We start from the raw sequence: 27895 nt of genomic DNA, 5'->3' as shown, positions 1-27895 counted from the left end.
CTACAGGGGCACCCCGTCAAGCCCCGGTCTCCCCTCATTAAATTTGTAATTTTTTACTCCTCATATAAATATGAAAATTATTCAGGACATAGATAATCTCTCCAATATCAAATGTACAAAATCTCGAAGGCCTCAGTCAATTATTTGACTGCTAAATGACCCTTCGAAAATTCGTCGATTAACTGAAGGATATCGTTTGTTTTTAACAAGGAATTCTGAGCACTAATAATGACATTTCCGAGGATTTATAAATATTGTAGTGACATCTAATGAAATGAAGGTACAATCTATGGTATACTGGTTTAAAGTAATATTTATTGATCATTAATTTGGAGACAGGTATACAGGTATGGTACATAGAGCGCACGACTTTTCTTCGAAATTTTATAATTTTCAGAAAAAATGAATCGATTAATATCCTCCATAATCCACAGTCAAATAATGAAAGTACATTCCCAGAAAATTTGGACTTTTTGTGTGCGTATTTCCAGGAAAATTATAATGACGTCATATTTCAAGAGTAGTTTGATAGCGACTGTTTTTATTCCTGCTATACTCGCTGATGCGATAACGAACTTACGGTCAATTACCAGTTTCAAATAGACATTTTTAACAATCTGTAATTTACATTTTTCAGTTATTTCCCCATCTTTGGCCATTTCTAATCCATTACTTTTTATTCCAATTATAATTGATTAATGAATATGTCTATCATTGAATAATGTAAGAAGAATTATTCAAATTGTAAAAATTAATTAAATGCGTTAAGTAGTTTACAGCTTCCATAGATAAATAATCCTCTTTTAAAAATAAACAATTTATAAAAACTTAGCCAATGTAGTTTTTTTTAAATTTGACTCAAATTATTCTCTCATATTGTTGTCCACTACGAACAAGTGAAATGTATCTAGGCAAGAGTGAAAATTTACTATGCAATCTAACAATTTGTGCCTCAATCTTCAAAGTGCATTTGGCAATTAACCTCTACTTCCTATAGAGAGACATCAAGTTTGGACACATTCTATAATAAGTATACATAATTTATGGGGAGCGCCAAACTGTTACAATGAATTCTAGAGAGCAATCGTTCATGCGGAATGGAAAGAGTCGTGAAAGTAAAAATTTCGCAGGGTTGTTTTTTTAGTTTTTTTCATTTACTTTTTTTTTTCTGAGGATACAATAAGTAGTTAATGCATTTACGCCTGATCTGATCGACGCCTTCGTCCCGGGCCGCCAGCGTAATTCGCTGCTGCCATTCCCATTAGATGTTTTGCTGCCTGGGCACCGCTGAAGCCACGGTTTAATCCAAAGTCGAGGCCGAAACCACCCCGCTTCTCACTGAAAACATTCATATTGCATCGTTAAAATGATTTTCCATCAAGGTAATATTGTTGGGGTCTTCACAGAGAAACAAAGTGGATCAGCTTTAGAGAAAAGTTTCTAAATTTTAGAAACCATGGTTTCTAAACTTCACTTTGCTGAAATCTAGAAGCTTTTTTCCAAGTTTCATATACCTGCGATGTACAGGTGGGGGGTGCTATCCGGGGATATCATATATGGTGGGAACTATGAAAGGGTAGTTTCATCACTCGGGAGAGGGTTGTACTTCTATAGCTATGGGTGTAACAGAGTGTAACAGGGAGGATTCATATGAGGGGGTCTTATATATATGGGAGGGTTGTGAAGAGGGTTGTGGGGGAGGTCGCAAAGAGCATGGTTTCGTAAAAGGGGATTTTGTGGAAGAGTAGTTTTGTAAAAAGAAGTGTTTTGGGGGGAATTGACTGATCAGAAGGCGAGACCCTCATATGGTCGGACCTTTATTTTTTTACCCTTATTCGACCATTATTTTCTCTGACCCTTATACTTTCCGACCCTTTTACATTTTCGGGTGAAACAAAATGAGAATCCGAGAAATGAGGGTCGGAAAAAATAATGGTCCCAGAATATAATTGTCAGAACATATACAAGTCACCGACAGGGATCAGAACAATCATCAATTTCAAAATAAAATAAATTTAGCTTCTGTTAACTGATAATATTACCCAACAATTTTCAATTACCAAATTAATCATTAGTCGAATATTCAAATTCCTAAATAATCTATCAACCAGTAATCGCGTCAGAAGTTTGACCATTACATGTCTAATTGAAAAATCCTTTTATGAAATTTGGAATGATTTACGCAATAGTTAATAGGAAATTTAAAGTAAGATGATAAAATCATAGTAATATAAAGGTCCAAATTCTGATAATTTTACAAAATATTACAAATTGAATGATTGTTGACTAATCGCTGGTCACAGAAAATGAGGGTAAAAAAATAAGGGTGAGAAAATATAAGGGCAGTCTTGACTCTCGTCTCGTTTCCCCTATATGAATCCCTCCTCCCATATATCAACCGCCCATATACTAACCTCCCATATATAAAACCGTTATGCATACCCCCCCCCCCTATATATAAAATCCTTGTTAACTCAATTTTCTTATATAAACCCCCTTCATATATGAGGGCCTCCATATATAAAACTACTCCCATGTATAAAGACCCCTTACACGAGCCCCCTCCCATAAATGAAATCGCCCATAGAAACCTATCGTCACAATTAATAAAGCCCGCTTTTAAAAATCCCAATAGATGAAACCCCCCTCCTCACATCGGAATCTCCTCATGTTTGGGCACCTTTATATATCTCGGCCGCGATTTTTGAAGCTGATCGGAAAATTTCCTGAAATTAACAAAAATTTAGCATTGATTTGAGAAAATATTTGTTTTTAAAAACAACCCCCAAATTCGTTAGTTTTCATCATCCTACTACAGATGAAGGGTAATGACAGGAGTTTCTAGAATTTAATTTCGACACAAGTGCGACGGCACTCGGCTTTGCCTCGGGCCGCCAACTTCACACTCGTTACCACCCCGTCGCACGTGTATTCGAACTATATTTTTCGTTAGTGATGTTACGTTCAGCGAGTGCCGAACTGTGCCATTTTTCTTTTCGTTTACAAGTTTCGACTTTTCATTTACTAGTAAACGAAAAGGCACTTTTCGACACGGGCTGAACGTAGCAGCAGTGACAAAATTAGTATATTTTGTTACGAGTGCGGAAAAGTGTTTTTTGGGTCGTGGGAGGTTTCTAGCACGACCCGAAGGCGAGTGATATAATCCCACGAGTCAAAAAACACTTCTCCCACGAGTATCGAACGATATTTTTCATCACAATGTGTTGAAAAGTTACTTTTTCGCACAGCGTGATGAAATAGTATATTTCGTAACGAGTGCAAAAAAGTGTTTTTTGGCGAGTGGGAGGTTTATATCACGAGCTAAAGGCGAGTGATATTATCCCACGAGCTGAAAAACATTTTTTCACGAGTTACGAACAATATTTTTCATCACAATGTGGCGGAAATTGGACTTTTAGGCACGCGGAGCGTGCCAAAAAATTCACTTTTCGTCACAGCGTGATGAAAAAACTATTATCTAAAACTAATTCATTTTTTCTCTCTGTGGTGGATTTATTATGATGAATCAATATGGGAGTACATTTATTTTATTTTTATTCAAGTAGTATAAACAAACTCCAGTTGAGTCGTTGAATACTGTGAGGAAAAATGAGTAAAAAATGTCTGAAAAAAACTATTAATCATCAATAATGAAACGGATTCGTTGATCATATGAATCATAGCTTTGATGATTGCAAGAATTATCAAAGCGATTAGATGATTAATGTTTTCATTATTTTTCTCTTAATCCTGAAAAGAAATCGAACGAACAATATAGAGGATATTCCATGCCAACTTCACTTTCAGATTCGGTTGGCAATTTTCGATTCATCCTGAAAGCTAGAAAACGCCCCACGTTATCAATCAGAAAAATTCACAAAATTGAAAAAAAGACAATATTTTAAAGTCAATTACAAGATGGAAAATTCAATAGGTAGTTCATTCGCTGAAAATTTGGATTATGTATTTTTTGGGTCGCTGCATCTGAATCCGACGATAGTTTCAGTCAGTTATGATTTTATAACTGTTTAAATCGATTTTCCAGGAAAATGGCTAAAGATATAAAAAGAAGCTTCTCAAAACGAAGATTCCTTGAGAAAAACTGAACTTTCGTCTTCTGACTTTTTTTCATAGTTTCATCATTTACGGAGATATTTGAATATTTATGAGGAACAACGTGGTTGGGGGATTTCTCTAGTGCAGGATACAGGCCAGTTGCGCATCTCTCTATGTGTAGGTAATTGTTGGCATGTTTTGTACCTACGTGGATTTCTCATCATCCCGGTTTGGTATTAACCCCCTAAAATGAAAAGAGTAGTAAGACCTAGTAAGACCCCGAGAGTAGGGAAGGACCATTCAGCGCGCGATACGCTACGAACGCGGACTCAGACGCATTCGATTTCAGTCGGATCTAGGGCTCAGTGCCATAACCAGCGGTCATTGCGGGGGCTTGAGGGTCCGTATGAATTTACTCAATGGTTTTTTTTTATTCATCTAGGCAAAGTAATTTCCAGTCCGAGGATAGAGTCTTTAGATGATTATAAATTTCATTAAACTGTTTTTGAAGTATTTAGGATGGTATTTGGAATTAATGTTCAGTGATAGTTTCAGGGCCACGTGGTTATTCAGAGTGGTGTTCGATTGAATTTTTCATATCTCTGGAATGCGTTGAAGGGTATCAGGCAAAATGATTTAGTCAAGTGGTGAGAAGTTCAGGAGTTTCAGTAATGATTTTTATGTCAGGAGGCTGAAGGAAATGGTGTGAGAGCTCTATTAAATTAATCAGATTTCTAGTGGTAATGCTTTGGGGATCACTGGAAAATAATGAACAACATAGTGCAATCAATCATTAATTTATTCAATGCTTGATAATTGAAAAAATTATAAAAAAATATGAAAATAAATTCGTCCGCGAAAAAAACTTATCATTTCTAACCAAACAGACCTCGTGTTGTCGCAAAAAAAAACAAATCCCCCTGCAAAACGAAGAAAGTCTCCCCGGAAAAATGTCCAATCCCATCCAAGAGAGGTCGATCTCCATAACATCAAAACATAAAAAGATCCCTTGGGTGAATAAAAGAAAAACAAAACACGATTATGAGAGGGATTCCTCGGGATGCCCTTTTGACGAATCAGTATCCATACCTAATAATGGCAATGGGAGCGACAAAACTGAGTGATCCACATCCATCCAGCATCACCCTATCCACGATTTTTCTGACTGCCCAGATCCTCAACAGACTCTTCCCCAAAACAGTGATAGAAAAGTGTACTGCGAGTTATTTTTCAATTAGTATATTTACGAACTCATCGCCAATCCGACAAATTTATACGCTCAACAATTCCAATAACAGAATGGCCTCGATAAATGATGGGTTCCAGTTACAGCCTGAGAAATTCAGAAGTTTATCGGTGTATTGATTCATATAGGTGTAGTCCCCTTACCGACGATAAAAATGGATTTCCTCAGTGGCTACGTCTCATGTCCAATGGCCCGTGGCTCCATGACATACGACAGATTTCGTTTAATTCAGAAATACCTGCATCTAGCTGATAATACAAAAATGCCTGGACCTGATTCCTGCCTACGATTTATACAAGGTTCGCCCAAATTTGAATGTCGCGAGTAAATTTGAAGAACTCTACCGACCGGAATCTTTTCTGTCAGTCGATTAAACTATGATCCCTTACAAAGGGAAATTCGTTACCAAATACTACATGAGAGACAAACTACATAAATGGAGGTTCAAAATGTGGACATTGGCAGAAAGCAAAAGTGGGAATGTTCTATCCTTTTCCTTATCTGCTCTCAGCCAATAACGGTCCAAAAAGTGGTATTAATCCAATTTAAATGCAAAAAAATGAAGAAAACAAATGGTTGGTTTCCTTGTGCCAACGTTTCGAGCTCTCAAAGAGCTCTTCATCAAGTGAAATCTACATCCAGTTTAAAGATTGCTACAAGTATTTTCCGTGTGGAATTCATGATTTAAAATAAATTATAAATACCTAAATGTCCATCAGATGTAGTGGATTAGCAGAGTTCCAAAACTGAACCATTCCAATGCGGTTTACTATTCTATCCTGCCTTTCATAACCTAAGCATCAAATAATGAGTTAAACCAGAGAACTAATATCAGACCAATACCACAACGAAAACTAAAATCCAATGTTTCACTTGAGCTATTCGCTTAATTTATCAAGAATCATTATATCTTATTACTTGTTAATGGTGCGATCTAACCCTTTAAAGTCTTGATCATCATCGCAGTATACCCTAACCGGGTCGAAACGATGTAAAATAATGATTAAAAAAAGACCTTATCTAGGTAAAAAGGAAATTTTAAACAAAGATTTTTTGTTCGGTGAACAAGTCATTCTTCAATTGACTAATTCTTTCTCTGATATTTGGCACCAATTTCTTTTCGACAACTTCTTTACCTCTGTTCATATGATAGACAAATTACTGGCGAAAAATATTAAAGCATGCGGTACTGTACGAACAAATAGGCCAGATTGGCCCGTAGAATTCAAGAAACCGAAGAGCTTGAAACTACAGAGAGCTGAATTCAAAGTGATGCAGTGTGGTCAAGTAAGTAAAACTGAATGGGAAGACAGCAGAGATATCTGTATGCTCTCAACAAATTGCATTCAGGAGATGCATCATTGATTGAAAGGTGGGATGCGCAGCACATGAGGAAAGTCAGCTTGCTACATCCTCAGGATATAGAATGTTACAGTGAATACGTAGGAGGTGTAGATTTTGCCGATCAAAGGGGATCATACTATCCCCTTGGTCGATGCAATAAAACATGGTGGAGGTACTAGTTCAAATTCATGATTGATGTCTGCGTTGTCAATAGCCACATTCTTGACCAAAAATGGGTATCGATTCAGTCAACTGACCTTCAGGGTAAAGTTAGTCCGGGGAGTGATTGGAAATTTTACTAGTCGTTGTTACAACACTCAGTCAGTGCTTCATGAATTGTGTACTAGCAGTGGAAATGGTGAAAGACGAAAGGTGACACATTGAAGTGTAAAAATCAAAGGTCGAGTCAAATCGTGTGCCATTTGTCTTACAAGGAGAGGTCATGCCTTTCGGGTCACCGATTTGGCTAGGTCTCTGTGTATTTCGAGAGGCCCACTAGTAGAGTGCATCCCTAAATCCCTAGGGTGCATAACTCGGAAATAAGGGAAAAATTCCTGTTCAAACTTTTGAGTTCAAGACCCAGACCGGATTTTTTTTTCTTTATTTTCGCAGAAAATGTTCATTTTAGCACAACTCAATCATTGAAAACATAATTACGGTATTTTGGTATCATTTCAATTAAAAAATGTAACAGAAATTGAGGAACAAGTAGTAAATTTTAGTGTTTTCAGTCACTGTCAGTTGTACAATTTTTTGGATGATAATTATCATAAAAACAAACAGAGCATAAATTTATCTTGCATCTACTACAAGAGATGAAAGCTGTATTTTTGCAAGCACAGGACGTTTGCAATTTATCAACGGGAAAACATACCTCATTGACATTTAGGAAAATGTTTCTTTCATCGGATAGTTTAGATGCAAACCATGCGTAGTAGATCATTGACTCAAAAACTGGAGATGATAATTAATGATGCATCAATGAGTGAATTCGTATCGCATCTTCGCGAGATGCGATATCACGTTTTTCTGCAACCAAATATGTGCAGTTCTGAATTTTCTTGATGAATGAAATTTTTTATCTGTCTATGCAAATACACATCACATGGTTGACAGATTGCAGTACATTTCGGAGGGATAATTTTCACGGTACAAGTTGGCAGATTTTCTTGATTGAGAAAAATTTCATCGTAAATCACCGGATTTGTGTGACCCCCCCAGGAATCGACTATGAATAAAAAATTATTATCTTCTACATAAAACTGGATTACTTTTTCGAGAAATTCACGATACAACTCCGACATCAATTTGCCGGATTTCGAGCAAGTTACCACAACATTAGCGAACTCATTAGTCAAAGCGTTGACAGTTTTTTTCACTCGTGCGCCCAAAGATCCTGTGGGCTCCTGCAAACACAGGAACACCTGAGGCAAGAATTTTCCGGACATTGTGATGCCATACTGTGCTGTGTACGAGTAACTCATTTTGTTCAGATCAGTTTTTTCTACCAGCACAGTTCTTGACCCTTTCTCTTCAAGTGTCCTATCATAAGCAGACTGGTATGGACAACCCATCCGATCGGTGTTGATGATGAGTGCATGCTGTAAATTCTTAGTGATTGCCTTTACTTGTGTACAGAATTTTTTTACCGCCTCCAGGACCTCTGTCATTGTGCAGTGCTCCTTGCGGCTGATGTACTCGGTGACTTTCCGCTGGCGAATGTGGTGCTTCCTCTTGAATTTTTTTACCCAAGACGTTGAGGCCTTGAATTCGAAGTTGGAATCCCTGAATTGGCCAGCAGCGGGCAATGCCCACTCCCGCAAATTCCTCGTTGTTACCTGCAATAAAAAAAATACTGTTGGTTCATTTTCCTGCCATTATACCCCCCTTAGGAAGGGAAAACGTTCAAGTCAAATTTTACCTGTGCGTATTCTGCCCAAGCCTCTACAAAGCGATCATAGGTCCATGAATCGATGGCAGCATATTTTTCATAGACTGTTCCTCCCTTTGCGACATCTTGCTCCCAACGCTTCAAGTCATCCTTTCTCTTCAAACTTCGTGAGCCTTTCCTCTGGAGTGTCTCCAAGATCCGAGTTGGATATACTCTGGCCAATCTCAGCACTTTGATCTTCGTTTCCAGGGGGACAAAACCAAATTTTTTTTTCTGTGGGAGGCTTGTACTCATCAGAATCAGAGCTCTCAGCTTCCTCGACAGGCTCATACAGTTGATCCACGTGTTCTTCGTTGGGAAGGATTAATTCGTCGTCCTTCACCATCTGTCTCTCTCCCAACATTTCCGTGATTTGATGGAAGACTTCTTCTCCCATCAGCGCCGCTGGTGCTGAAATCGTCGTTGGCGTTTCCTTCACTATGAGATCATTTCTCAATAACAGCTCTTCACAGTGGCTTACGGCTTCTTTCAGGAATTTTTTCGATTCCTCACTATGAACAGAATTGCGAAGAATCTCCTCTGCTAGACGATGAGATGATGATGCAGCTTCTTGCTCCATTTTATCCTACTTTTTCACTAATTTTGGATACACAACTCACGAAATATAGGCCTGCTGCGTTTGGATGTTAGTTTCCGACTGACGGTTTACTCACAGGATCGACCTTTTCTCCTAAACATCTGGCCTCAAATGCTGGTCGTGCTGTTCATCCCTTCCACCCCCCCCCCCTGGCGCCTTATGCTATGCCATTGTTCTGACCTGCTCCTTCAGGCGAAACGCAGCGAGACATATTCGTCGCAGGCATCAGACTAGACGTCACTATGGGCGGGGCGCCTCCGAGACAGGAAGGGAGAGAGTTCGGACGCATTGTCCTTTCAATGAAGGTAATATTCGATATATGTCATTGAAATTCATTTCCCATCATCTGAATCATCGAATTATGCTAAAAGGAACATTTTCTGCGAAAATAAACAAAACAAAATCTGGTGTGGGTCTTGAAGGCGAAAGTTTGAACAGGCATTTCTCCCTTATTTCCGAGTTGTGCACCCTAGGGATTTAGGGATACACTCTACCGGTGGGCCTCTTGAAATACACAGAGACCCAGCCAAATCGGTGACCCGAAAGGCGTGACCTCTCCTTGTTAGTGAAAAGAACAGAACACCTACAGGACGTCCAAAACAAACTCAATATAAGTGTTCAAAATGTGATGTCCCATTATGTCGTATGTGGTGCTTTATGAAATATCATGCAGTATAAAAAACAAATATTTTAAGATATCTTGTAAAATGTCCGAAAATTATTCAATCGACAGAATTAATCCCTACTTCAATTACATTGCTTTCTTATTATTTTCTGAATAAGTGCATCTATGTTCTGACTTTGTTCTTGTTCATCCAGTTATGAACCAAAATGAAGAATCATTCAAATCCATAAGCTCCCTTCCACTCACTTCAACTTATATGTACTGCTCTGAGCCGGTTCACAGAAAGAAAACCATCGGAAATAGTCTTACGATCGCAAGACTTTTCCCAAAGATTCCGATGAAGGGTGAAAGGTTTTTCATTTCCAATTTTTCAGTTTTTAGTTTTTAATTTTTTTAAATTTGAAATTTGAAATTTTAATTTTTCCAAACAGTCAATTTTTTTGTCGGGGGTTTTTAATTTTCAATTTTTCAGTTTTTAGTTATCATTTTTAGAATCAATCAATTTACAGTTTTTCGTCAGAAGTTTTTGATTTTTAGTTTTTCAGTTTTTTATTTATATTGTGACGAGGCGCATTTTTACGAAATTTGCCGCCGGCAGTCACTTTTGATATCTGAGGCGCCATCCGTCGTCCTGGGAAGAAAATAAATGTCTCAGGTGACGGGTGCCGCCATAAGGAGCTGCGGAAGTGCGAAAAATGCATGGCGCTCTCTCTCTCTTTTGTGAGCTCCCGGGGAGTAAACACGTGTTGTGAACCCGATGTCGGGATAATTGGAAATTCATTAATTAAAACGAGCAAAAAATCCTCAGTCCGAGGTGGATAAAATCAGTGTAGAGGATCAGGCTCGAGCCAGTGACCGGCGAAGGCGGTCTGCTGTCTGATATCGAAGGATCGACGACGATCTGGAAGACGAGTTCGAGGTTAAACCCACGACCATTCAAGATGTAACGTTACATTTTCGCATGGGGATTAAAAATGCCCATTACCTTCGCCCTTGTTCCCCTGAATCTAGTTAAACTTAAACATGCAAAAATCTGTGGGCGCCAGGTAATTTTTAGCCGGAATTACCAAACCGGAGGAGTCTACAAAATCAGTTCTAACTAATTCGAAAATCTCTAAAATGTACACAAAAAGGGAGAAAACTAGATTTCTGGAGAAAGGTAACGGTCCTTGTTTCGCTCAGTGTGCTAGGTTGTGGAGAGAGGGGTGAATTTCAGGTGGAAACGGGTTAATGGGCGGTCAAAGCTACAAAACAAAAAAAGAAAAAGATCGACATTGTCCTTACTTGTTTCACTATTGAGATTTTTCAGAGTAAGGAATTTACATATTCTTACATAATGCTCTTACCAAGGAAAAAAAAGAAAGAATTGCCATAATAATCATCATTCTTCTAACAAACGCAAGATAATAAATTGACTCGACATATTTGGTCCGGACAAGAATACATTATCGATTAACTCGGCTACAAAGTGAGGTCATCAAATTCCTCAAACGGTAATATAAAAATATTTGGTAATCTCGGAATACTCGAGAATACCGAGAAATGAGGGGAAAGGTATGCGAATCCCCGCGAGAGCGAGAGAGAGAGGATATAAACCCAGCGGTATACGTACAGCGTACGGCGGGAAACTAAAAAGTCGACAAAACTAAACTCACTGTAGCGGAAATTCGGTACAGTCAAATTTGAAAAACCCAAAACCAACTTGCTCAGGAAGGTCTAGAGAAGTCCATGAAACCAAAATTATAATTTTTGGATCATTACGAGCCACTCCGGATTGATTTATATCCGGAGGGAAATTTTAACGAGGGAACACTCACGGGATGCGAGAGCCACAACTCGTAGGCGCGTTAGTGGGGTGCCGTGAGGGGGAAGCATTCGTGGGGAATGCTCGAACCTCTCTACGCAATTTATACGTAGAGGGAGATATAGATTGTAACATGATAAAAATCATGTACTGTTCCTCGCCTGAACTGACCGCGGATCATGGGGGGAAAATTAGCATTTTTACTCCAGCGAGGAGTCGGATCACCCAGGGCCACAATTGTCAGTTTCTTTATTTCTTATATTCACTGTTTCTTTTATTATTTTCTCAAATTCTGTCGATCGCGCTCACCGTGGGTTACGGGTGAGCTTCGCGACGAGGGGAGTGGAGCGGAGCATCGGGAATGGCTACAAGTCGGCGCTACACCAGATGAGTAGCACACCGACGAGCACGCACACACCGAGTCTGGGAGACTTACACCACGAAGGACGCGAGAGACGATTGACGCACGCCAGCAGGCATCTCAGGCCTCTACGTGCAAACCCTCACCGATGGATCACCGATGGATCGGTGGCGCATGGCCGCCCAGTAAAAAAACTCATGCTGCAACATTGAGGGAGCATCGGATTATGATGGCTTCTGCGTCACTCAACGCGAATCACATCCACGGACCGCGAGGCGCAAGTCTCAGTTTCTGGGACTAAGGAATTGGGAATTAGAACCATTTTAAAATGCTAAAGTCAAAATTGTCGAATCACCTGGATTCTTCGCGCCTCATCACGTGATCGGGTGGGGGTAGGACAGATTGAGGGGTTCCTCGGGGCGATGTACGGCCCCGACGAACACTCTTCGCTGGGATTTGTGCAGCTAAAGTCGCTCTGCGCGTTTCAAGTTTCTTTCGCTCTTCGAGCTTATTTGCCTAAAGGAAAAAATTAAAGTACTTTGTGGTGTTGTGCCCGACTTTTCCGGCCTCCTTTTTCGACGTCGCCGTACTGAGGGTCCAGATGAGTCTGCCTGGTGTTTCTCGCGGAATCACGGTGAGCATCGAATTTCGTTTGTAAATGCACGGGTACTTCTCGCAGTGAATCCACTCCGGGGCCCATTTTGGGGCCGTTTGAGAATGTACTCGAGTCTGCTTGTGATGCGGCACTCTGTAGCCTTCAGCTACCTCATGAGGTGATTTTTATTATGATTATTACTACTTGATCACTATTACTAATTTTTTTTGTGTGGGGAAAAATTGGTCATAACTCATTTACTATGGCGATCTGCCCCAATAACTTTTCGTGTCGTGGCTCTCGCGTCGTGATCGCGTACGGGTGATCCTCGCGTACTAGCGTCTCCCACGCATCTTTAAAGTTATGATGATTTCTCATAGTTAGTTATTATCAATAAGTTAATTACATTTTTTTTGGTTTTGCTAAATTCACTTAAAATGAAATATTGATGCGTGCTTGCTTCAATTAGTTACCGGCTCCATATTGCTTTCCTTTTTATTTACTTCGGTTTGTGTAGTGTCTTTGCTCACGGGAGTTTCCTCCCGCACTTGTACATAAAATTCTACGTTGACTATCATATGGACAAGTAAAAGGTCCTTACCGTAATTCATTGATTAAAAATATAATTTTTTTTTTGGTTTATAAAAAATTGTATAGTGTTGAGTTACGCTCATTGCAGCCTGTTCCCACACGCCTCCGCGGTTGTCTGAGCTAGTCGTGGAACGCGTCTCAACGGTATGACCTTGTCCTTTGGCGGTTAAAAGGACTGGCGCCTTTTTTGGCATTTTGTCTCCTCTCGTTTATCCCCGTCGTTCTCATTCCGGGTTGAGAGAGTTCGAAAGGTCGCTGAAAGTTAGTGGAGAACCACGCATCTGAATTCCGCAGATGCGCTTGGAAAAATATCTCACAAGATATACCCAAGTCGAAAATTCTCAGATTTCGACCGGGAAATTTTATAATGAGCCCACTGGAAACCCAACACACTCACTGGACCCGAAAATCATCTCAAAAATATGATCAGGNGAATTAAAACCGCGAATCAAAACCGCGAATTAAAGCGCGAATTAATTAATCCCATCCCACCACCCACTCGCGGCGCATCCTCAGACCTTTCTGACCCTTCCCAAAAATGGTTGGGCCAGAACCCGTCCTACACATCTACTCAGGATAAACCGGAAGTCGCGATGAAAGCTCGGTACCGACCCGATTCGGGTGGAATAACCGATCAAAAATCGGAGGGACAGGCGGATAAAAATCCGGGATAAGGGATTACCTCTGAAAATTTTCACTCAGGACCCCTAAAACGCTGCTATAGGGGGTGATCAACCATTGCACGTGGCTAGGGACCACGAGAGGGATACCGCCGTAAAGGGGAGACGACGCCATTATGAAATGGCTCGAAATTGGGGGAAAAATACCAGAAAACTCACGATATTTCGATATTTAGTAGTCCTCTTCCCTTTCCGGACCATTCTGGATCCCTATAGCTGCTCAAAGAAAACAATAATCCGTGTAGACACAATTACGTCGTGATGATATACACAGAAATTTACACGCGACTAGCAGTTTGTGATGGTCAACGCGGAACTAACTGCCCTGGGTCAATGTCACGGGCACTAACCGCAGCGCGAATTCCGGCAAACAGAGGCGGGCTCTGATTGGCGGAGACTTTGGCACATCAGGCGTGGGCTGCGATGGTGCCACCAAATGATTTCGGGGAATTCAAACGCGACAAAATACTCAACTCTAATTATTCTCTACATAACTTTATAAAATGATGAGTAATCTGGGCCGAACTGGTGGACGTTCGGAAAATTACCGAGGATTTTTGGCGCCTCCCACGGGTCAGTTCTCCTGGATTCACGAGGTTAAAGACTAATACTTCTAACTAATTTCTCTAAATTTCCCAAAATTCTGATGCAACCTGGCAATTCACGGGATACAAGGGTTGTACTTGTTCCACGTGAACTTCCACCGAAAAACTAAAACATAACCAGTTAACCGCCGTAAAATCCATTGTAATTTGGAGGGCCGGCATTTCAGCCGGACTTAATCGATTTATCGTAAAATTAACAATAGGGTGGCTCCCATAAAGGTTATCGAATGACTCTAAAATTTGGCCCTTCTTCACGATAACCCTATGGGCCCTCAAAAAGGCATAATTTCAGATCTTTATTAGTCGGTGATGAAACGAAACCGCAAAATTACTAAACGGAGTCGCGAAGCAAACCAAAAATAACCACGCTCAAACGGGAAAACGAGACTCGATCATCCCAGGGATAATCGGAAAATGGCCACACCGGAGTGGGAAACAATGCCCTAATTCCTCTCTCTCTCTCTCTCTTGCTCTCTACTCACTATCCGTTTCTGAATGTCGCCGGAGGTGGATGTTCTCAGGTCATGGTGGTGTTTCTAACGAACATCCCCACATGTTTGTTACAAAGGTAACACGTGGATTTTAATTACCTCTGGAGAATCCGTCTCCCCTTTTCGCGATAACACTCGAGTGAAATGAGAAAGATTTAGAAGTCATGTTAAATTAGATTGATAATCAAATTATGTTTTGTTAAAGGCGCCGATCGTTATGACGAGTTGATTTATCACCAATAATTAACCGGAGAAATTTACTTATAGGAAAATCATTTTTTTTTTGATTTAGTTGATTTCTGCGGACACGAAACTATCTCAGCAAATATTGGCGACTTTGTATTATGGAAATTGAAGATAGAATATCCTGAGCTGAGCGATAATATTTTTATATTATAAAAATACAGAGGAAATTCCCGGAATTGATTGGTATTAAATTGTATTAATTTTCAACGAGTGGATGAATGGTGATACTCCAGAGATGGATTATCACATAATTGTCTAAAATTAAAGAGAGTTCCACACATCATATTTTTCAATAAACTCTATTTTTCTTGTTTTTATAATTTTCGATTCAATTTCTTTTCAATTCATTATCTGATTCACTTTGAATTATTTTAATTATATTGTGAATTTAAATTCTTCCTGAGACAAAATTAAATTACAATTACAGGAAGTTTCTGAGGAGATACACACAGAAAACGTTGTGCAGATTATCTGCAATCTTATGCAGGTTTTACACATAAGCTCCGCGAACCTCCCACTATGTGTAAAGTCTGCATAGTTATGCATGAAATATGCATAAAGTATGCATGAAATCTGCTAGTAACCAATTGCAGATTATCTGCACTATTTATGCATGTTCCGTCCATAAGAGTTCCGCAGAAAAAAAAGCCAGTACTCACCGAAACTTTAACGAATTGCGACTTCAACAATTCGGAATTTCATAGAGAAAGCAAGAAAAAATTGTAAATTCTAAATCAATAATTTAAGGGGATAATGGGACAAAATAGAACAGTAGAGGAAAGTGAAAGAGCGCTGTTTGTTGTATTAGTTTCGACTCTTCATCACGCTGTGGGTAGCTAAGGTTTCAGTTTGTCTCTATAACAGCCTTTCCTATAAAAGGTAAATACGTTGAAGAAAATAAGTGCGCACGAAAAAATTTAGTGGAAAATCCTCGCAAATTTGCTTTGAATTGTTAAATAGAAAATATTCTATTGATGCAGTTCCACATAAAAACGCAAAGTCAAAAAAGTCAATTACGGGGATTTTTTCGCTAATTTTTTTCTCCTGAGTGGTATGAGAGTTATTTCTCAGGTTGCATTTTAATGGTTTAAATGAGAACATCGCTGAAACTTGAAAAAGTAAGAATTCATTTTCTTCGTATATCCATCAAAAACGTCGTTTTTCACGTTTTTAGCTTAGAAATGCCCCTTGTACCACAGTTTTCATCTGATTTCAACTTTTTTTTTAAATATTTGCTATACTCCAACGAACAAACCCAAGTATCCGTTTTGCTTTATATTTATCAGATAATGAGAAAATGATTTTTTTAGTTTCTATTTTTTTCCTCTTTTTAGCAAATGCTAAAACTAGTTGTTTTTCGTTATTCCACGTTGTAATCATACGTAATCAAAATATTATAACAAAAAAAAATGGGGGGAAAACAATGAATTTTAGCATTTGCTAAAAAGAGGAAAAGAAATGAAAAGTAAAAAAAAACATTTTCTCATCGTCTAATATATATAAAGTAAAACGGATACTTGGGTTTTGTCGTTGGAGTATAACGAACATTAAAAAAAAAAAAGTTGTAATCGGTTGAAAACTGTGGTCCAAGGAGCCTTTTTAATCTAAAAACGTGAAAAATGACGTTTTTGGTGGATATACGGGGCAAAACGGTTCGAGCCCGAAATTTTTCTCACTTTTTTATATATCCCTTCATATATCTAAAGTCATCCAATGGCTGTTGAGGCCGAGTCGAGACTTTCAAATTTCACCGCGGTGTCCCCTTAAAAAATTTTTTTCTGAATGTTGTTTAAAACTTTAGAAATTCCTCGATTATTTTGGAAAACTCAAATTTTATTCAAATTTCCAGAACACCTACGAATTTTATTCAATTTTTTAGCAATTCCGGGAATTTCTTCAGAGTTTCTAGAAACTCCTTGAATTCACTTAAAATTTCCAGAAATTCCCTGATTTTTCTCGAAATTTCTAGAATTTTCTTGCATTTCCTTGAATTTTCTAGAAACTTCTTAAATTTTCTCGAAATTTCTAAAAACTCCTTGCATTCCCTAAAATTTTCTAATCCCTGAATTTCCTCGAAATTTGTAGAAGTTTCTCAATTCCCTCGGAATTTTTAGAAACTCCTAGAATTCCAACGAAATTTCTAGAAACTCTTTGAATTTCCTCGAATTTTCTCGAAATTTCTGAATTCCCTCGAAATTTCTCAAAACTCCTTGAATTCCCGCGAGATTTCTAGAAACTCCATGCATTTTCTTGAATTTTCTAAAAATTTCTTGAACATGTTAGAATTTTCTAGAAACTCCTTGAATTTTCTCGAAATTTCTAGAAACTCCCTGAAGTCCCTTGAATTTTCTAGAAAAATCTAGACTTGTAAGCTCACTTTCACAAAACGACTCCTCATAACGAAAACATAGACGTATCCTCATCAAAATTTCGCCCTTATGTGTAAATCATGACAAAACTGTGCGGAAAGTACGCATAGATGTGCAGATAATCCGCATAAAAATTGTGTATTTCATGCATAGTTATGCGGATAATCCGCATAACTATGCATGATTCACGCATTATTTATGCATGATTTGCACATAAGAGAGTGAAGTCACGCTGGGTTCGGCTTATGTGTGAATCCCGCATAACTATGCAGATTATCTGCACACTTATGCGGATAATCTGCACAGCGTTTTCTGTGTGTAATCAAGGTAATTATACTGATTTTGTAAATTGTGATTGTAATAGTTAACTTGAAATGAGGTCACATAATTCGAGATAACAAAGTAATAGAGATTTAAATTCGATGTTTTTTCCTCAAGAGGAGTGAGATGGTGGTTGATAAAAACCTTGGAGCTACCACTGGAATTGGAAAGTTGGCTCTTCTTGGACATGATCATCTGTTCGTTTTCCCGCGAGTTTACCTCTGCTTTGATAGTTTTTTTTCTCCTTACCAACGGTTGATGCTACGGTAATGCAGTCATGAATGTGGAGTGATTCTGCAAGAAATTTGGTCGTGGCTGCCTTCGGGTCTGAAATGTCACAGGGGAGGCCGCGTATTATTATATTATTCTTTCTTGAATTATTATCAAACTCATTCCTACAGAGATCAAGAATCCTCAATTGAAACTTCTGGTGATCGTCTTTTATAGCTTGAAACGCAGCGCCACAAGCCACAGACCCATCAGCTATATCGCCCCTTTGTGAAAAGTCTATCTCCTCGAGTTTCTGTTTCACTGAGCTCAATTCGCTTTCCAGAGCGTCGATACGAGCGTCTGTCTCTCGCTTGTTTAGAGCGATCATATCTCTCAGCTCGGATTGATGTGTGAGGCAGCCGCGTGATCTTCCTCTCTCCAGACGAGCATCTGCTTGAAAAGATCTTGAATTGACTCGGGGGTTTTAGGCTCCATGGTAGCTGGGGTTGGTGCTATTGGAGTACAGCTTGGAAACTCAGGAGTACTGCAACTGGAGTCAATACTTAAAGAGCTTAAACTCGATTTTTTTTAGGGGGACTGAAGTGAAGAGACGGACAGCTCGTCAACAAGGTGGCTTTTGCGTTTTCTCTCCAGTCTGTTGACGTCGCTAGAGGATGAAAATTTTAGAGTAGCTGGTTTCAAAAGCCAGTTTGAAAGTGAGTTGACAGAACTGCTACGGCTACAGGCTGGCCTCTCGGCGGATGATAACGAGTTACTTCTGATTATCTTCACGGGTAACTGAACTTTTCCGTCACCTTCTTGATGAACGTCACAGGAGGACGCTACTGACCAGGCGGTTGACTGAATGCTGGTACCACCATCGGTATCGTCAGAGACTAACTTGGGGACCTCGTTGTTGGACATTAGCTCCACATAACCTCTTGCGCCACCAGCTCAGAAAAGTCACACCGAAAAACTAAAATAATGAAGCCGTGACAACTTGTGCTACTATAGGTTAATATTCAGACAGACACACAAGGAAAAACTGTTCAATGACCACTTTTTTGTTCAAAAAAACGTAATGAAAATACGCGAAAACTGTCGAAAAAACACAAGTTAGTAAAATTACAAGGCGTGTAACGCCAATTCCCGCCAAACGGAACCCTTGGAACATCTCGAAACCTTCGTCTCATTGCCAACAGTCCAATAAAGGACGGCGTCCAAGTGAAGAAGGGGTTTATGAAGCTGTAAGTGCATGGGAAGTGGCTTATGGGTGATGATCTGGACTTCTCCTTAAAACGAGAGAGCCACCGTATCCAGTCAACTTCTAAAGGGAAAAATATGTCGAAGAAACCGTCTCAAGTTCCTCATATACTCATTCAAAAAAAATAATTGTTACTTCCAACTCTGTCCATAAATCATGATATAATCGAGTATTTCACATCAGTTTTTGGAATGTTCACGCTATTGAGAACCTATCTAAAAGTGCAATCATCGCAAAAAGCGACATTGTGTGTGCAACCGAGACCTGGTCCACCTCTTTGCTCAGTTCATCCTCTTTTAATGACTTTACTCCTACCCATGTGTGTGCTGTGAACAATCCAGCTGGAGGTAGGCCTCCCGGAAGCCTCCTGACTTGAATTAATAAGAAATTTCCTACTGAGGTGTTAGACATGTCTGAGTGGTGGTGTTTCCATAAGGTGAATCTGGGTGGTATTAGGATTATTCTGAGCTCAGTATACGTTAGCCCAGACCCGAACTTTGTCTTTCACTCTTTTCCTGTGCCCCTCGACGTGCTTATTGAGAAAATCCAGCTAACTATGGACTTTGATGTTTTTGTGATTGACGGAGATTTCAACTCAAAAATGGCTGAACTGGGTTATGTCGAAGAGGCAATGTTATCAGGTTCGGTACTTTATCCTAATCGGAAAATGATAGATAAGTCGATCAACAAAAGATGCACCCCTTTGATGGATTTAATGGAAACACAAGGCATGGTCCTATTGAACCGGAGAACCCCTGGCGAGCGCCCAGGTAACGTCACGTTTTCCAGACACATTGGCACAAGCTCTGTGGATCTAGTTTGGGTCAATTTGGATGGCCTCCACCTCATAAATGATCTCGTGGTGAACCAGGATGAGAGGCTTTCCAAACACTATCCGCTCTCGCTCGAGATTAAGGGAGATTTGATGGAGCAAATGCCTGCTCATATTTCGGTGGTTGTGCCTACTTCTGAAACCAAGCTGAGGTGTGACCCTAATGGCCTGATTGCATATGTCGATCATCTCGCTTCGTCCCCAAGATTAGTATTAACATGGGATGAGTCCCCTTCAGTGGAGGAGCTGAACGACAACCTGACATCGGCGATTGGTGAGGCGGCGAGGGCCGCTCGCCTAGCGAGGGAGATCCGCCCACGGCAACTATTTTCTCTTTCCCGGAGGAATCAACCCTCGTTCGACATCGAGTGTGCGTCGAAGAATCGTCTGGTGAACAAACTCCATAGACTGCGTTAAATCAAATTTTGACTCGTGCACTGCTGATATTTACTTTCAATATGTTAAAGAGTTAACGTCTCTCGTGTCAGCCAAAAAGTCAGCTTATAAGTGCAGCGTAATCAAGCGGTTTGCTAATGTGAAAGATTGAAAAGCCTATTGGAGGGCAGTTAGGGAGGGCAGAAGTGTTGATGCCTCATCAGGTCCCGCCGGGGGCAGACGTATGGAATGATTCTTACAAGAATCTTTATCCCGCGCGGTCGTCACTCAGCGGTAGCTTCTCCGGTAACGTTTACCCACAATTAGATGCAGAAATTTTGATGACCGAGGTCTGGGCTTGTCTAGTCAACTGTAAAAACAAAAAAGCCCCTGGCATGGACGGGATCCCAAATGAATTTATTAAAAATTTGGCATCCTCCTGGGTCTCCTATCTACATCAGCTGTTCAATAAGATTTTTTCATCTGGCCGCACGCCTAGTTCGTGGTCTAACATTATACTTAGCATGTTGCATAAAAAAGGGTGCACTTCAAATCCGAGGAATTACAGGGGCATCGCCTTGATCAACTCTTCTGTGAAAATTTTTACCCAGATTCTCCGTTGTCGTCTAAAGGGATGGGCGGAGCGTGGGACCCTTATTCCGGAAGTACAGGTGGGATTGCGCAAGAGTAAAGGATGTCAGGACAATGCTTTTGTTCTACAATTTGTTATACAGTCCCATCTGTGACACAAAGGTGCGGCAGTGTACTCTGACTTTGTAGACTTTCGCTGCGCGTTTGATTCTATTCCTCACGAGAAGTTATGGCACAAACTGTTTGATCTCGGGGTCAGTGCGAAGATATTGAATGTTATGAGGAGTCTGTATGATTCAACTATGATGAGGATTAAGGTTCTCAACGACTTTTCATAGCCAGTAGATGTCACAGTGGGAGTTCTACAGGGGGAAGTTCTGAGCCCTCTGCTCTTTGCTTTATATATCGCCGACATTGTCATTTTTTTAGAGCCAAAAAACATGAAGGTATTCCATTAGATAGTGCGCGGGACTTGTTGATGCTTCTGTACGCTGATGATCTTGTCAGTATGGCGAAATCTTCTATTAAACTGAGAAGGATCCTGAGAACTTTGCATGAGTACTGTAATCGCTGGGACCTCGAGGTGAATACTGATAAAACGAAAATCCTAATTTTTAAGAAGGCGAGTAGGTTGAGGAAGTCAGACCGAGACTTTATGTACGGTGACTCGCACCTGGAAATAGTGAAATCCTATGTCTACCTCGGGATGACCTTCTCCTCTTCATCACTGGGGAATTTATCACCCTGTAGCGCCATCAGTAAGCCAAAGTCCGCCACGTACGCATCCATTTCTATTATGAACCGAATTCAGGCTGACGATTGGTCGGGGAAACTCAAGCTATATGAATCGTTAGTAACATCTACGCTTTTGTACTTAGCACCGGTTTGGGGTCTCCGTTTGTACGATTTGCTCGAGCAAGCGCAGTGTGGTTTTTTTAAACGCCTATTTTGGCTTCCACGGGATACCCCCAGATATCTTGTTCGCTTCAAGCTCAATGTCCCTCATATCGCAGTGAGAATTTTAAGTCTAGCAATAAGTTGGATTATTAAGATTCTTCGCATGGATGCCTCTCGATACCCGCGAGTCTACTTTCTGAGGCTGGTAGAACTTTTCAAGGGCCCGCAGCCACGCCTAAGCTAAACTGGATAATCCGCTTGAAAAACTTGTTGTTTTTGGCTGGCTAGTCAACAGATATTCTTGACGATATCTCAATGGAGGCTTGGGAGAGCCGTAGGGAGGATATCGTTAATAACCTTCATATAGCTTCCAAGCGTGCTGACATTCAGTCATATGAATCTTCAGTAAATTGCCAGGTCTTAATCCGCAGAAATTTAGATAGCTCTGTTACTAATTATCTGAGTAGATGTCCCAGTTTTCTGATAAATCTAAAAATTCAGCTTAGGCTGGTCTGTTGGCGTCCTTGGGGTATCACAATCGATAGAGTAAAATACGTGATTGACTGTATTAAGCTCTGTCCCGCATGTTCAGCAGACCCTGAATCTCTTGAACATATTCTTTTAAGATGTAAAGCCTATACGTGTTTCAGAGAAAAGTACCTTATCAGTCTTTTTAGGAGCTTTGGCCCTTTGCTAACATTGCTCGACATCCTGGACTGTCACGATATCAGTAGTGCAGGCAAGCTATTTCATTTTATGTCTACTAGTATGAAACTATGCAAGTCTTTTATCTCGCAAACTATTCAGTTCTCTGCTCCAAAGGCTATCGTAGTTATAAAATATTTAGTCAGCCATTTTGAGTCCTTCTGTTGAGAGTTGATAATAATTGTGTTGATCTGATGTATATATATATATTTACGATTAAGGTATGGATCTGTTGGAAAGTTATGGTTATTATAACCTGTCGAACACTATTATATGACCACTATGTACCAGCTTGGGTCCTTCCCCTTGCCATAAGTGAGTTTTTCTCCTGTTAAGCAATAAATATATAATAATTCGATAAATTCCATAGTACCCAGATTTGGGACATTATTATTAATTTTCTTTTATTATAATTTCGATTATCAGGCCCGAACAGAGCAAGAATCCAAGCATATCGTTTTGATGTCATTTCAACGTTACAGAGTAAATAAATCTTGTGACCTGGCCTTGAGCCCTCAACGGTCAGCACGTCACAATATATATATATATATTTTTTTCATTTTCGTCGGGGGTTTTCAATGTCTAATTTTTTAGTTATATAATTTTTTTTAGTTATTTTTTTTATTGGTCAATTTATAATTTTTTGTCGAAGGTTTTTGATTTTTCATTTTCGAGTTTTTTAGTTTTCATTTTTTTTCAATTTAAAATTTAAAATTAAAATTTTTTTAACCAGTAAATGTTTTCGTCGGGGGTTTTTAATTTTCAATTTTTAAGTTTTTTGGAATAAGAAAACGATAAAACAGTTGCACCCTTCACCCCCCTTGCCATGTAAGAATCAATTGTTTTACTGACATGTCGATAATTCAGGAAACACACATTTGTTATTCCCAAAATATACACGCAAAGAAAAATGCAATTAAGTGGCCATGTAACTCAAACGGTAGTGACCATCAGAGTCGAAAATTTCGATTCAATTTTTTTTAGGGTGGAACCATCATTTTTGGAAAATTAAATTCTTAGGTCCTTCATTCCATGATTATGAAGGGCCTAAGAATTTGATTTCTTTCAGAAATGACGTTCCCCCCCTAAAAAAATGGATCGAAATTTTCGACTCTGGTGGTAACTGCCGTCTAAGTTACATGGCCACTAATTAGGGCGATTGTCGGCCAATTCACGAACTATTGGCACCACGTGGCTAAGCACTTTTCAATGGATTGGACAAGGAGAGTATGAATCTAGTCAACTTTGCTCAATGCTTTTCGCTAATGGAGTGTATAGCCACCTGCTGCCATCTGTTGCCGCTTTCCGCGAATGCCCTAATAATTAATAATTTATTATGGATGAAGGTTCATATACGTAGCAGATGTTAATTAGAAAATGGACAATCAACCTTTCTAATCGTTAGGAATTCATTTGGAGATATTTGGAAAATAGTTTATGATATTTGGAAACCCAAATATTAATTAATATTGATTAATTAAAAATTGGCCGTACGATCGGCAGAAATGTCCAAAATTTCCTTCTTGACATTGTCAGCCAGCGCAAAATTATTTGGATAATCGGTGGTTCATATACCAATTTTTGGAGAAATTCATGCAATTAAATATCAGTAGTTTATTAACGAACATTAGCTTATGAACCAATCGATTAGCTAAATGATTTTACTTGGACTGACATTGTCAAAGATGAAATTTTCGACATTTTTGCTGAATTCTACGGCCAATTTTGAATTGATTAATATTAATAATATTTGGGTTTTCAAATATTGAACACTATTTTCCAAATATCTCCAAACGATTTCCTAACGATTAAGAAGATCAATTTTCCATTTTCTAATAAGTATATTCTCAATACATGGAGCTTCAGGAGCCACCGGGAACAGGGAATACGGGACCACGAAGCATAGGCAACTCCCAGTCTAAGTGTTATTATGTCTATGGCGTACATAGTAACAGCTGAAGAGCAGTAACTTACCCATTTTACTAACGGATTTTTTGTTTGCTCGCTAGGGAATTTCGGTTTAATATTTTCACCGACCCCCAATCATTTTTTTAAATGCATTTTGTAGGAAAACGGAGTACTTAATCAAAAATCGGGCTCCGTAGTTGAGTTCCCCGGAATGTTCTCTTTATTTCTGATATAAATAATAATTTTTTTGAATCGTTTTTCATGTAGTTTCGTCCAAACACAGATATCGAAGAGTCGTGTTATGGACCGTCAAAAGTATATATCCCTTCCTCTGGTTTGCTGTCGGGGGTAACAAATAAGGATCAGAATGAAGATCTAAAAATGACGACATTGAATAAAGGTCAAAATTAAGGATCACAAAGGTCAGGCCTACCCTAAGGTACGATAGAGACAGGTATGGTGAAGCGAGGAAACAAGGGACAAGTTCGCCCGAGCGCCAGAGCGTGGCGTTCCGGTCGATTTATACTTCCACTCATCTCCTTGAGTCTCCCACCACTAGCTATGATTTCACTGGAGGGAACGTTATAAAATTTATATTTTAAGTCAAAATAATTAGCCCCGTATGAAATTACATGTACAATGCGGAGAAAAATAAAAAAATGCAAATATATTCATGGTTTTTCATGTACTATTTCTTTAATAGTCAATGGCCCGCTCACTCTTTCATTAATGGGGTGATTTTTATCTTATAATAGGTGAATTCTTTCTTTTTTTACTGAGAATAATTACCAAGATTGAGAGTGAAATCACTGCTCAATGTAATAGCATTAAAAATAAAATGAAAATGCATTTTTGTCCAATGTTGAACAATATTTATTTTTCGCGCAAAAATATCTCGCGAATGTTGTTTGTTTATGTCTGCTCCAAAACGTACTCCAATAGATCTGAACAGTCTGTGCGAGTTGATTCATGCAAAATGGTTAAATCGTGTGGGATTATAAATTGCAAAGCATCTTCTAGGGATAATTATCGTTTTTTCTCCCTTTCCAGCGTTCCGGTCGATTTATACTTCCACTCATCTCCTTGAGTCCCCCACCACTAGCTATGATTTCACTGGAGGGAATGTTATGAAATTTATATTTTAAGTCAAAATAATTAGCACCGTATGAAATTACATGTACAATGCGGAGAAAAATAAAAAAATGCAAATATATTCATGGTTTTTCATGTACTATTTCTTTAATAGTCAATGGCCCGCTCACTCTTTCATTAATGGGGTGATTTTTATCTTATAATAGGTGAATTCTTTCTTTTTTTACTGAGAATAATTACCAAGATTGAGAGTGAAATCACTGCTCAATGTAATAGCATTAAAAATAAAATGAAAATGCATTTTTGTCCAATGTTGAACAATATTTATTTTTCGCGCAAAAATATCTCGCGAATGTTGTTTGTTTATGCCTGCTCCAAAAAGTACTCCAATAGATCTGAACAGTCTGTGCGAGTTGATTCATGCAAAATGGTTAAATCGTGTGCGATTATAAATTGCAAAGCATCTTCTAGGGATAATTATCGTTTTTTCTCCCTTTCCAGTGTGAAAAAAATTGAGAAGCGACGATAATGGCTGGAAAAAAGCGGTGATTTGCTACCGAGTGATCACGTGTCAAAGAACAATTGTTATTTGTGTGAGGTGCATAAGTGAATAATAATTTCATGTTTCATCGTATTCCATTTTAGTGCTCACTATTCGATAATAGGGACACTTCGATAACAATCAATGGGAATGGAAAAATGATAAGGAGGTATTGAAAACTGATGCTGTACCAACTATTTTCACTCAACGACCGCCGAGAAAAGGTACTTGGAAAAAGAAATAATAATAAAATATTTAACAAAACAATTGTTCCTCAGCAGTCTCAACTCAGGGTCCCAACCATGAGGAGCCTGTGGTAGAAAATTGCTTTCAAACTGTATCTGGAACTGTCCAGGAAGTTGATGAAATGGTTGTTGATGCTAGTGAGTGTGATGAGCTTGGAGATGCTACTGGACAGGCTTAAATCCATATGGTCTGTTTGTCGTCGGATTCGGGACCAGGGAATCAAGCTTTGTGGAATGCTCATGGTGTCCACAGCATTAAAGGACAGTGTACATCTTCATTTCCTCATCCTTTCAAAAATGGAGAGAAATTGTACATTTCCCCTGATCGCGAACATTTATTGAAAAACATGTGGTGTCAATTGGAGCGGACGGATTTCTACATCCCTAAAAACGTCCAGGTCGCCAACTTTTTGCCAATATCCACAGTATCCATGGAATATATCTCAAAACTGGTCGAGGGAAATAATTATGGGCGGGGGGGAATTACTATTGCTTACAAATTGAAACTGGAACACGTACAGCCTGGAAAATTCAATAAAATGAATGTGAGACTTGCACGCGACGTCTTCTCGAAGGAAGTTGGGATCAGCCTGATCTTGTTGGGTAGGGATGAAAAATCGGATATTCCTCGAGAAGCAGAAACCACAGGGTGGTTCATTCTCAAGGTTCATGAGTGGTACTCACTCATGTCCGCACGACACAAGAGTGAGGATCTTAGTGCTGATGAAACAAGCGTAGTTAAGAGGAAAACTCTGAGGAAATTCATGGATTTGATCACGAGATTGACATTTAGTAAGCCCCCGACTCGAAAACTCATACAACGTGGAATTGAACTGGCCACATTGACCACTTTGAATTTCCATGAAGAATACGTCCTTTCTGGGAAAATGGAATATTTTCTTCCTAGTCGCTTTGGGTCCAGCCCTTGTGAGAATCTGTTCTCTCAAGCTAGATCAGGTGACATGCATCCTCGTCCGGTTCGCCTACGTCACAAATTTCGCTTTATTGTCGTGGCGATGTTTTTGAAAGTTAGTAAAAATTCTTCGTACGCCGATGATGAAGAAGCTTACTACGTTGACGTTTTGAGAGGACGCACCAAAGAAAGCAAACAAGTGGCTGAAAGGACTGACCAAATCGAAGGATTGGAAGTGGATAATTACCACCTGACTCGAATGCAAGAATATGGCTCATATTACGTTGCAGGGTGAGTGGCCAGGTACACTCGTGGATCTTGTAAGGATTGTAATTGTGCAATCATCGCCACGAAGATTGATCAATCCCTTCCGTACCAGTGGACAGCAGCTATTGATAAGGGGGGCCTGGTTCACCCCACAGGACTGTTGTATGAAATCATCTCCATAGCTGAACGTTTG

General features: G+C 39.4%; 1 protein-coding gene across 1 annotated transcript in view; it reads right to left on the bottom strand.

The window, feature by feature from the left end:
- Window positions 1-306: 306 nt before the first annotated feature.
- Window positions 307-27895, bottom strand: part of LOC107039700 (diuretic hormone class 2) — a 620828-nt gene continuing 593239 nt past the window's right edge. Inside the window, exon 4 of the mRNA XM_015259459.1 lies at window positions 307-1338. Within this exon, the coding sequence (XP_015114945.1) occupies window positions 1197-1338 (142 nt within the window). The 3' untranslated portion in view covers window positions 307-1196. The remainder of the gene's footprint in view (window positions 1339-27895) is intronic.

This window comes from Diachasma alloeum, unplaced genomic scaffold, assembly GCF_001412515.2.
Source record: "Diachasma alloeum isolate Michigan unplaced genomic scaffold, Dall2.0 Dall_scaffold_00304, whole genome shotgun sequence".
Lineage (NCBI taxonomy): Eukaryota > Metazoa > Arthropoda > Insecta > Hymenoptera > Braconidae > Diachasma > Diachasma alloeum.
The sequence above is the reverse complement of the archived record's forward strand: the minus strand, read 5'-3'. Positions and strand labels throughout refer to the sequence as shown.